Source organism: Stomoxys calcitrans, chromosome 3 (genome assembly GCF_963082655.1).
Source record: "Stomoxys calcitrans chromosome 3, idStoCalc2.1, whole genome shotgun sequence".
Taxonomy (NCBI): Eukaryota; Metazoa; Arthropoda; class Insecta; order Diptera; family Muscidae; genus Stomoxys; species Stomoxys calcitrans.
The window spans coordinates 106479703-106493047 of NC_081554.1; the positions used below are offsets into that span (position 1 = coordinate 106479703).

The window sequence follows — 13345 nt, forward strand, 5'->3', positions numbered from 1 at the left end:
GATGGTGAGAATTATGGGGAGATGGTCCGACCCTAAAGAGATGACGTCTTGACACTAGCGCTAGGCGCAGGCGATATGGGTCCATACTGCACAGAATGGTGTATCACGAAGGCCAATCCCCCACCTCCATTCCTTAAGCAATCCTTACGTAGCACACTGTATCCGTGACAACTGTGCAATCTGCAGGTGTTGGTCAGTGTAGCAACCAATATGTTCTTCCGACTCATAAAATCCACAATCTCGTCGATCTTGCCACAGAGACCATTGTAAAAAAGATACACTTATATAATCCGACGACGAGAACGCAGAAGGCGACGACGACGACGAAGCTTGTGACCCACTGCTGTCTATGTTCGCACAGTACCTTGTAACATGTTTAGTATGACTAGTTCAGTGAGTTCAGTCAACATCATCATATTGGCGGATTCTGCACTCTTGGTGCTTTCATTTGAAAGCCACTTTTCTGTTTTAATCTCTTCCAGAAATGTCCAAAATGTGGCCCCAAAGTTTATACAAATGTAGGCCTCCTTTCTGGGTGTGGGTTTCAGATACAGAAAAGCTGAGAATATGGTCGAATAGTACTCCCCTTACCTTTCCATACATATCAAAATTTTGAGCAGACCTCTACACTTAGATCAGACCATATTTGGATATATCAGACCATATTTGGATATAGCTGTCATATAGACTGATCTCCCGAAATAGTGTATTGAGTCCATAAAAGGAGCATTTTTCATTCGATTTCGAATAAATTTAAAACAGTGAGTGAAACGTCAGGTGCTGGGGTCCTTTATGAGCATTACTCTTTGTATCACATATTACCAATTGTTAACACCAAGAATAACATATTGATCACATTTTAAAAAATGACAAAATATCTCACGTTTTGAGAATTGGAAACTGTGAAAGTAAAATGCCAATACTTCAGAATTACTAATGTAGATACATATATTATTTGCTATATAATTAAAAAAAAATATAAGCACTTCTACGTTAAAATACTGTAAGAACAAAATTCAGTTATTTGTACCGAAGGATATACTTATATATAGCCCAATATATTGGGTTGCCCAAAAAGTAATTGCGGGTTTTTTATATACTCGGCGTTGACAAATTTTTTCACAGCTTGTGACTCTGTAATTACATTCTTTCTTCTGTCAGTTATCAGCTGTTACTTTTAGCTTGCTTTAGAAAAAAAGTGTTAAAAAAGTATATTTGATTAAAGTTCATTTACTTTCTTTTAAAAAATCCGCAATTACTTTTTGGGCAACCCAATATAATTATATCTAAAGCCAGATACAATTATATCCAAGGCCAGATATAGTTATACATAGCATATCTCTTGGATATAATTATATATAGCAGATATATCTGGTTCCATATCGAATTATATTTACTACCAGGCGTAGTTATAAATTGCATCAGATTTAATAATATTTAATTGGATATGGCATTTGGATCTAATTGGATCCAACCTTATTTAATCTCAGATATATTAGTATCTGACCATATCCATTTTTTTACTCGGGTATACCAAGTTTTTTTTTAAGTCCGACTAAAATTCCCTGAGATATACTAATTTCAATTTTGTGTTTTAATTTTGCAATTCCTGGTTTGTTTGTTTGTTTGTTTGTTTGTTTGTTTGTTTATTATTTATGACATTACTAGTACAACAAGACATAAGTCTTATAATTGACTGTACTAGAATCACAAGAAGATACACAGTAATGGTTTACAAAAATTAGAAGTTGGAAAACATTTTATAAATAAAATTGAAATTTGTGTAAATAAAATTGAAATTTGTATAAATAGAATTGAAATTTGTATAAATAAAATTTAAATTTGTATAATTAAGAAACAAAATTAAAAAAAACAATAATCAAGCATAAAATTTAAAAAGCTCAGTCTTAAAAACAGAAACATTGCTTAGTAATTGCAAATAATTAGGGAGCGAGTTCCAAAGACGAATTGTGTTGATGAAGAATTGGCGTTCGGAGGAGAGTTTTTTGAACCTGGGAAGAATGAGTTTTTTGCCTCTGTTGGATCTGGCGAACTGCACACGATTATAAAGATAAAAGGGTTCTTTTGTGTAAATTATATTATGCAGCTGTATTAAGCATCTTATCTTTAAGTAGTTGCTAAATTGAACGTTGAAAATTTTGTATGCGAATTCAGATATTCTGTCTCTCCTAGTTTTGTTAAAGACATAACGTGCGATGTTGTTATATGCAACATTTAGTGTCCGGGAGTCATTGTAGTCACAATATGCAAAGACTTCACATCCGTAAAGCAGTGTTGGGAGTAAATATGTCTTTGCAAGCATCATACGAATATTAAAAGTAGTACATGTACGCACATTCCATAAATTTCTCAGCATACCATATACTTTGCCAGAAGCGCGATTAATGTGGTTTGTCCAAGTCAGCTTTGTATTGATCGTTAAACCCAAATTGGATGAAGACTCTACTCGTTGTATTACATTGTCTGAAATTCTTAATTCGACGTTGTATTGAAGAGATTGATTTTTACCAATAACTATGAGTTTCGATTTTGATGGGTTGAGATCCAAACAGTTATTACTTGCCCACTCATAAACAGATTTTAGATCGTTGTTAATTTTCGTAATACAGGTACTCATATCCACGGTTTTAGTACTTGCATATAGTTGCACATCATCTGCATACATTTGTATGCTACAGGTCTCAGGAACGTGAGGAAGATCATTTATGTACAGGGTAAATAACAAAGGGCCCAGAATGGAACCTTGGGGTACACCTCGTAATACATTTAATGATCTAGATTTCCTATCGTTAAGAACAACACACTGAGAACGATTTGATAAGTACGATGAAATTAAATTGCAGGCGGTATCGGTAAAGTAAAAAAATCTCCTTAGTTTTGACAACAATATATCATGGTTGACTGTGTCAAACGCCTTGCTGTGATCCAGTAGAACAAGAAAAGATGTCATGTTTTCGTCCTGGCTTTTACGAAGATCTTCAACGACATCGATAAGAGTTGTGGTGCAGCTTCTTTTCTTTCTAAATCCAGATTGGTTTTCAGTCAACAGTTTTTCCTTTTCAAGAAACGAGGAAATCTGAGAATTTAGTAAACGTTCCAAAACTTTAGACAAAAAAGGTAATATTGCTATAGGTCGGAAATCATTATTTGACTTAGGTATTGGTATAATTTTTGCCAGTTTCCATTGTCTAGGAAAGGTAGATTGTGTAATTATACTATTTAGCAAATATGTTATGTATGTTAATAGCTTGGGCAGCACAAATTTTATAAAAATTGGACACAACTCGACTCGAAAAAACCTCCAAGAGAGCAGTCGTGTTTTTTGTGGCTCTGTATTGAAATAATTCAAAAAAATATTCCTAAAGGAAATGTGTTTTTAAAAGTGTACTATTTTAATCGCATCACAACGTCGCATTCGGCCATATATTTGCACTGTTAAAACAAGCACTTACAATCGCAAAAATAAACTAAAATAATAGGCCCGACAGTGGCAGCATTGTGTTAGAACATAAACTTAAACACAAAAAGTCAATAAGAAAACAGAAAAGCAATAAGCATTAAGAACAAGCACCATACCATTTCGCTCACAGTTTCTGCCGCGCCAATCTAAAACAATGACAGACACTAGTTTTGATTTCTCGCAAAATAACATCAGTGAGAGTGTTGCACCACCGCAGGCGCCAAAACGAATGAGAGAAATAATGCAAGCATCATATATAGAAAGCACTTGCAAAACACCTAGACTCTCTAACTACGAATCACCTCAGCGACTTGTTATGCTCATCGATAAACGGTTTGAAAAACAAAACGAACTTATCCAAACACTAATAAAAGAGAGTGAAACCCGTTTGTTACATGAACTTGATAAGAGAATCAGTGACTTTCAAAGTGAAATTACATCTCTTAAAGAACGTATTGTCAATATGGAAACAGTCGCAGACAAAATAAATGTGATTGAAAAAGATATTTTTGAACTTAAATCGCAAAAGATGGTATATCCACAAAATAGTGAGCTTGAAAATGAAATTAAAATCCTTAAAGCACAGCTAGCAAAGCAAGAAAACTTTCATGTAGCTTCTGAATTAAGAATAAACGGTATTCCTTCGTACAACGGCGAAAACTTAAACATATTATTCAGTAATATTTGCAATTGTTTTAATATTCCTACACCCACAGTAAAATCAATATACCGTTTAAAAAATAAAATACGTCAAAACAATGATGCAACAATTATTGTGGACTTAATGTCATCTTATGATAAAAATTATATCTTGAAATCGATGGCTTTTTTCAAACGCACGAATAAAACCCCTCTCCTATTAAACCATATTGGGTTCGATTCAAATTATGTCGTTCACATCAATGAAAATTTGACAGCAGCGAACTACAAAATATTACAGAGCGCACTTAAACTTAAAAGGCAGAAATATGTGGATTCTGCATACTCTTTTCGTGGACTAATTTATGTTAAAAAAATGAGATCTGATCCCCCGCAACAAATTGATGACATCGAGCAGTTAAATAAATTTTTTCGTCAATCCGATGAAATACCTGAACAAACTTCCAACATTTCTTCAATCGTCACAGATCCATAGCACTGTTTCTTTATTTTTTGCAATTATTCACCTAAAATACACTTATATATTTTTAATGTTATCAATTTATTTTTTACTAAAATTTTTTATTATAATTTATTCATGCTCAATTATCTACATAATAGTCTCAAGCTTTCTAATCTATTTCATCAATCTACAAACTTCAGAAGCATTGCTAACACCTGAAATTCTTGATGAGTAACAACGCTTATAGTTCCAAAGCCAGCCTTAACTGTATGATTAAAATAATGGCAAAACAAAAACCTGGTTTACGTGTGGTACACATCAACGCGCAAAGTCTAAATAACAAAATTGATGAGTTCAGATATGTTTTCTGCAACTCTGGAGTGGACATTATTTGTGTATCTGAGACTTGGTTTCAGCCCACAATATGCGACAGTATCTACAATGTCAATGGATACAAACTCTTAAGAGCTGATAGACAGTCGAATGCTGGCGGAGTAGCTATATATATAAAACTTGGATTACGTTTTACCCTTAAGCTTCGGTCCAATAATGACTCTAGTATGGAGTATCTTTTTATTGAAGTTAGCATGCAAAATAAGGAAACAATTTTGCTAGGTTGTGTTTATAGGCCGAACAACCACGTCGATATCGAACCCGTTAGAAATGTTATTGAAAACTTATCACTCTGCTACAATGATATAATCATCGCAGGCGACTTTAACAGCAACTTGCTACTGGACAACAACATTTCTAACATCATGCAAACACTTGGATTATTCTCCTTTAACACAAGTGTTCCTACTCATTTTACCAACACAAATGCAAGCTTATTGGATTTAGTATTCGTTAACAACTATTCTAAAATACTTTTGTACGATCAGCTGTGTGCTCCTGGTTTTTCGAAACACGATCTTTTATTTTTTATCTATGATGTGCATGTTAATACCACGCCTACAAGTTACACCTACCGGGATTTTAAAAACATCGATCTCAATCTGGTAAACAGTTGCCTTGATAAAATCAATTGGAATTTCATTTATGCACTGAGTAGTGTCGATGACCAACTAACGTTTCTGCAAAACAACCTTCTTTTTCTATATAACTACTGTGTTCCTGTTAAAACCAAGGTGGTGAATCACAATCAGCAACCCTGGTTTAATAATAATATTAAAATTTTAATCAAACAGAGAGACCTGGCTTATCAAAGATGGCAACGTTTTAAAACATCGTATCTACATGATATTTTTAAGCATGCCCGGCGTGCAGTTGTAAGAAGCATTAATGCGGCTAAATACGAGTATTACAGCAGGAAGTTTAAATGTGCTGTGGACAGCAAATCAAAATGGAAAACTATTCGCGATATCGGTATTGGCACTATGCAATGCAATACAACTAACGTTAATTTAAATCAATTAAATGAGCTATTTACAAAAGTGGGTAATTCTAGCACCTCTAACGATTTTTATTCATGTCTCCAGACGGTTCCCATTGAACATGATTTTTCATTTCAATGCGTCAATAGTACTGATGTCATGAAAAGTATCACTTCAATTAAGTCCAACGCTGTGGGTACTGATGACGTTAGCCCAATTTTTATTAAACTTTTGATGCCTCAGCTATTACCGTACATTACGTATCTAATTAACAGCATAATTACAAAATCCACGTTTCCCCAGAAGTGGAAACAAGCTAAAATAATACCAATACTGAAAGCAAACAACGAATTTAGACCAATAGCAATTTTACCTTTTCTATCAAAAGTTTTGGAAAATTTGTTAAGTTCCCAGATAACAGCGTTTCTTGAAAATGAGAAACTGTTGACTGAGCACCAGTCTGGGTTCAGGAAAAAAAGAAGCTGCACAACAACTCTTATTGGTGTCGTCGAAGACCTTCGTAAAAAACAGGATAAAAATATGATATCCATGCTCGTCCTGTTGGACCATAGTAAGGCGTTTGACACAGTAAATCATGATATCTTGTGTTCAAAACTCAATAAGCTGTTTTATTTCTCCGATACCGCCTGCAATCTTATTGCGTCTTATTTGTCAAATCGTTCCCAGTGTGTTGTCCTAAATGAACAAAAGTCGAACGTATTGGATATATCGCGAGGTGTGCCTCAGGGCTCTATTCTTGGTCCTTTATTGTTTACCCTATATATAAATGACCTTCCTGACGTCCCTGAGACATGCAGTATACAAATGTATGCGGATGACGTACAACTATATGCTAGTACAAAAGTCGAAGATATCAATAGCTGTATCTCAAAATTCAATAAAGACTTGCAAGCAATCAGCGAATGGGCATGTACAAATTGTTTAAACATAAATCCATCGAAATCTAAACTAATAATTATTGGCAAGACTCCAGCCTCTCAACCCGATATTAACTTAAGAATTTCAGACTCAACTATTCAGCGAGTGGAGTCATCTAGCAATTTGGGTTTGACTTTTAACACCAAGTTGAATTGGACTAACCACATAAATCGAGCTTCCGGCAAAATTCATGGCATGTTGAGAAACCTATGGAAATTACGTACATCGACTCCTCAAGATATTCGCTTATTGCTTGCTAAAACGTATTTAATCCCAACGCTTCTCTATGGATGTGAAGTTTTTGCATGCTGCGGTTATAATGACACAAGGACACTTAATGTTGCCTATAATAATATTGCAAGATATGTCTTTAACAAAGGAAGAAGGGAAAGAATTTCGGAGTTTTCATACCAAATTTTTAATGTCCAATTTGACAACTATCTTAAAATCAAATGTCTATTACAACTGCATAAAATAATTTATACACAAGTACCTCCTTATCTGTACAATCGTTTACAGTTCGCAAGATCCAATAGAGGAAAAAAACTAATTCTACCCAGATTTAGAAAACTTTCTTCAGAACGACAATTCTACATAGGCACACCACGTCTTTGGAACTCGCTCCCCAATAATATTCAATTGTTAAGCAATGCTTCCGCCTTTAAAACTGAACTTTTTAAATTTTATGCTTGATTTATATAATCGTTTTTCATATTCAACCTATATAATGTTAATTCTTACCATAATTACTCTATAATTATTCTTTAAGTATCGTTTGCATTTTTTGTGTGTTCACTTTTAATTCTAGTACAGTCAATTATAAGATATTTCATCTTGTTGTACTAGTAATGTCAATAAATAAATCAAATCAAATCAAATCAAATCAAATCAAAATCAAATTCGTCGGTTCCAATAGCATTTGATTTAATTGCAAAAATGCTTTCCATGACCTCATTATTGTCTACGCATCGGAATGAAAAATCGTTTTCAATTGGGGCTGTATGTACACAGGAATATATATTAGAATTGTTGACGCTGCTATTCAATTTTATAAAATTCTCATTTAACTTATTTATGTCAATATTTTCAGCAGTAGATTGTTTAGTGCCAATACCAATTTCGCGAATAGTCTTCCATTTTGACTTGCTGTCTATCGCAGATTTGAATTTTTGGCTATAGTATTCATATTTAGCGGCATTAATACTTTTTACAACTGCCCGCCTGGCAGATTTAAACATATCGTGAAGTTCAGATGTTTTAAAGTGTTGCCACCTTTGATACGCAATATCTCTTTTTTCAATTAAAAACTTAATTGTATTATTGAACCACGGCTGTTGTTTATGATTTACCACCTTGGTTTTGAGAGGGACACAGCTGTTATAAATCATGTAAATGTTATTTTGTAGGAACGCAAGTTGGTCATCCACATTGTGAAATGAATAAATGGCATTCCAATTGACTTCGTCGAGACAAGAGCTTACCAGACTTTCATCAATGTTTTTTATAACGCGATACGTGTATTTCGTAGGCTTGGTATTTACATGCATATCATACGTAAAAAATAGCAGATCATGCTTTGAAAAGCCGGGAGCACAAAGTTGGTCATAGATAAGTACTTTGGATATGTTATTGACAAAGACTAAATCTAGCAAGCTTGAATTGGTACTGGTGAAATGCGTGGGTATGCTGGTATTAAATGGGACTAGTCCAAGTGTTTCCATGATGTTAGATAGGTTGTTGTCGATTATCAGATTGCTGTTGAAATCCCCAACGATGATTGTATCATTATAGTTTAAAGATAAAGTTTCTATAGCATTTCGAACAGGCTCAAAATCGATGTGGTTATTGGGTCTATAAACACAACCCAAGAGGATATTAGCTTTGTTTTCCATAGTAATTTCAATAAAAAGGTATTCCATATTGGATTCGTCGTTGGATCTGAGCTTAAGGTTGAAATTAAGCCCAACTTTTATGTATATGGCCACTCCGCCAGCATGAGACCTTCTATCAGCCCTTAACAATTTGTATCCTGGAACATGGAGAATACCGTCATCTATGGAGGAATGAAACCAAGTTTCAGAGACACAAATAAGGTCCACTCCTGAATCGCAAAAAATATGTCTGAACTCATCCAGTTTGTTGTTAAGGCTTTGCGCGTTAATATGTGCCACACATAGACCAGATTTCTGTTTGACCATTATCTTAAGCATGCAGCTGAGACTGTCTTTGGAACTATAATTTTCATCACTCATCAATGTATAAACAACTTTGCAATGCTACTGTGATTGTAGAAAATACGATAAAAAATAAGGAGCTTGGGACTATTAAGTTTAAGATATTATGAAATGCGATATAAAAATGTTGATTCAAAAAACACATAAAAAACATATAAATGAAATCAATATAAAGAACGACAGATATAATACAAATGGTGCTATTCATCGGTATTAGTTGAGGGGTTGCTAGCTGTTTCTCCTCGTTGTTCAGGGTATTCTCGAAAAAATTTAGATAGCAATTCGACCTCATCTATTAGGTGAGGTGGATCAGATCGTCGTTCTTTGACATAAATGAGCCCACGGAAGGAGTATGCAGATTCCACGATTTTCTGCCTTTTTAGTTTGAGCGCGCTCTGTAGAATTTTGTAGTTGGTTGCCGTCAAGTTTTCATTTATATGTATGACGTTGGGGGAATCAAAGCCAATATGGTTTAGTGACAGAAGAGTTTTGTTATTACGTTTAAAATAAGCGATTGATTTAAGTATGCAATTTTTATCATAGGGTGACATCAAATTCACAATTATTGTTGTGTCATAATTTCGTTGTATTTTTGGTTTAATTCGATATATAGATTTTATAGAAGGTGTATGTATGTTCAAACTATTGCATATGCTGTTGAACAATGCATTTAAATTTTCACCTTCATAGAAAGGAATACCGTTTGTGCCTCGGTTAAAACAACAACAAGCAAAAGCTCGTTTCAAAACAATAAAATTCCCATGTTGTCGTTGGCTGGCAATGCTAGTCACGACTACGGTAAAACAACGGACATTGTAGCAGCCGCATAAGGTTGGTGCAAAGTTGAGAATCGGAGTTATTCAGAAAACTGACTCTCATGCGATTGATTGTTGATTTGTCCTTGTGCGTAGAAATAGGACAAGTGATATGCCATGAGCAGTTAAAATGTAAAAGATGAGATATACACATATTTAGTATTTATTACATTATTACAATACCTGTAGCTGTATGTTATAAGAAGCCACCGTAATATAGGTGGTAAGATAATAGATCCCAGCGCACTGCCCGATATGCAAAGTCCATTGGCAAGACCCCGATACTTCACAAAGTATGATGTAACGATATATACTGTAGGAGGAAATGACAAACCAGCACCAATGCCTACCAGAAGGCCATAGCTATAATAAATTAAAAATCTGCTATTAATATTCAAATAAATTTAAGTATGTATTACTAACCTTAAATACAAATAGGCAACCGATGATGCCCAGTATGACAATATCATTCCAAGAGCCGCAGATGCACCACCCAATAAAGTCACCGTTCTATACGAATATTTTACAGATAGGATGCTAGAGACGGGTCCTACGAAACATGTTATAAGTACTTGTAATATATGCATATATGTTACCATTTACATACCCAAAGAACTGTACAAAAAATAGCATAAAGCAGGAATCCATGCAGCTGTAGCAGGTGAAGCATTAAATGCTTCCAAAAATTCAACAAAAAGAACTCCGAAACTTTTTATGGTCCCAGGTATTAAAATGTTAACCATCATTGATCCTGCTAACACCAGCCATCCCCAACCACCATCCGGGGGTACTAGATCATATTCTATATTTGTCTCTTTTGGCCTCGAACTTAATAGACCCGCTGAAAATAAATTAATATAATTAAAGATTTTTTATTTCTTCGATGTTCAGGTAACTGGAGGCAACTTCCGTCTCCTGTTAGTGTTGTATCGCAATGGACTAAAATCTCGAAGTCAGTCTTATTGCAAACTGCCACTATAACTTAATCTAGACAACTTTAAATTACTACGATGTCACATATTACATTGCATTTGAATTTTGATGTTTCGATGCTAGGATGCCACTCAATAGTAGCCTAACCTACAAGGTCAGTCTGCAATAGACGCAGAAAGATGTCTTCTAGTTCCTACCTTTAAACCAGTCAGGTTGCTAACATTTTATTGCAGGGTTACCGTAAAAATGCCTAATTCCTTGCGACAGTTACCATGGAATGTATAAAATAATTTCTAGTTTTGCAAACTCATTTGCTGTGCATATTCATGAAGATAAATTGGAATATAACGTAGCCAAGACACAAACCCAACATTTTAACAGAACTATGTTAAGTGATTAACAGAGCAATGTTAACCGATTTTCTTTTATTTTTTAAATAAAAAAAATAGTTTTTAGCAATTTCTCACCTAATATTTCCTAAAATCATTTGCTATAGAATTTATCTACAACTATAAAATGCTTAATAATAATCAAACCCTCCTCCTTCTATGACAAAAATATTTTTTGACAACCTATATGACCCATTTTGAATACGGCATTGCAGTCAACTCGTCATAGATAAATGATACAAACCAATACCAGATTTAGTACCTGGCAACAGCTTTTAGAATCAGAAGTCCCCATACTCAAATTATATTTCAGATCGGAGAAATTGGGCCCCTAAAGTTATATTTGAATTTAACATAATGGCCCACTGTGCTGGACTGGTCATAGATAGGTGATACAAACGAATACCAGAATCAGCCCCTACCAGAAGCTACTAGTATCAGTAGACCCCATATTTAAATTATATTTCAGATCGGACAAATTTGGCCCTTAAAAAATCCAACAGTTTAAATTTTTGCATAATATTGTTATGGCTGGGGAGCCAATTAAAATGAATTATGCTAAGAATCTTACATCTTTTTGTAACTGTGATTTAATTTTTTAATGTTTATTTGGGAGTAATGTGAGTGAAGATAAATTCCGAATTTAACTAGTGGAGACACAAACCACTGACTTAACAGTCCCCTGTTACTGCCATTAGCAGAACACTGTTAAGGCACTTTATAGGCAATTAATTAATAAAAAAAAAGTATTTGTTCATAAAAAGGAAATTTCAAAACACAAAAAACCAAAAAAAGATCTAGAAAATAATAAGGTGATCCAACATTAAAATATAGTTCCCTCAATAACCGCAAGGTGTACTAACAAGATAAAGAAGATTGTAAAATTGATTGATCCACTGTGCACAAATGGAAAATAGTAAGGCGATGAGACCGGTCTCAAATGAGAGCTAGGGAAGCTTAGTTTCTTATACATATGCACACATTTTCCAAATAATCGTCTAACTATCGAATTTTAGGCAAAAACTTTTGTAAAATTTTGCGTGAACCACTGTGCGAAAATGGAAAACGTTGATATTTCGAAACTGGTCTCAAACGACAGCTTATGAAGTCTAGTTTCTAATCCAAAAGGGCCTATATTCCAAATAATCGTCTAACTATCGAATTTTTCAAAAAAACTTGAAAAAAATCGCTACAAGACCTCAAATATCTATTTTGCGTGAACCATTGTGCAAAAATGGAAAAAGTTGATATTTCGAAACCGGTCTCAAACGACAGCTTATGAAGTCTAGTTTCTAATCCAAAAGGGCCTATATTCCAAATAATCGTCTAACTATCGAATTTTTCAAAAAAAACTTGAAAAAAATAGCTACAAGACCTCAAATATCTATTTTGCGTCAACCACTGTGCAAAAATGGAAAAAGTTGATACTTTGAAACCGGTCTCAAACGACAGCTTATGAAGTCTAGTTTCTAATCCAAAAGGCCTATTTTCCAAATTATCGTCTAACTATCGAATTTTTCAAAAAAACTTGAAAAAATCGCTACAAGACCTCAAAAATCTATTTTGCGTCAACCACTGTGCAAAAATGGAAAAAGTTGATACTTTGAAACCGATCTCAAACGACAGCTTATGAAGTTTAGTTTATAATCGTCAACCACTGTGCACACACGCAAAACAGATTTTTCAAGCCTTGTAGCGCATTTTTTCAAGTTTTTTTGAAAAATTCGATAGTTGGACGATTATTTGGAATATAGGCCCTTTTGGATTAGAAACAAGACTTTATAAGCTGTCGTTTGAGACCGGTTTCTAAATATCAACTTTTTCCATTTTTGCACAGTGGTTCACGCAAAGTAGCTTGTAGCGATTTTTTCAAGTTTTTTTGAAAAATTTGATAGTTAGACGATTATTTGGAATATAGGCCCGTTTGGATTAGAAACTAGACTTCATAAGCTGTCGTTTGAGACCGGTTTCTAAATATCACCTTTTTCCATTTTTTGCACAGTGGTTCAAGCAAAATAGCTTTTTGAGGTCTTGTAGCTATTTTTTTCAAGTTTTTTTTGAAAAATTCGATAGTTAGAC

At 34.2% G+C, this 13345-nt stretch overlaps 1 protein-coding gene across 3 annotated transcripts in view; it reads right to left on the reverse strand.

Annotated features, from left to right (window-relative positions):
- LOC106093872 (monocarboxylate transporter 9) overlaps nucleotides 1-13345 on the reverse strand; it is a 233821-nt gene that overhangs the window by 49821 nt on the left and 170655 nt on the right. For all 3 annotated transcript variants that reach the window (XM_059366040.1, XM_059366038.1, XM_059366039.1), the window contains 3 exons: nucleotides 10552-10785; nucleotides 10368-10494; nucleotides 10128-10307 (listed from right to left, as the gene is read on the reverse strand). In XM_059366040.1, coding sequence (XP_059222023.1) covers nucleotides 10128-10307; nucleotides 10368-10494; nucleotides 10552-10785 — 541 coding nt within the window. The remainder of the gene's footprint in view (nucleotides 1-10127; nucleotides 10308-10367; nucleotides 10495-10551; nucleotides 10786-13345) is intronic.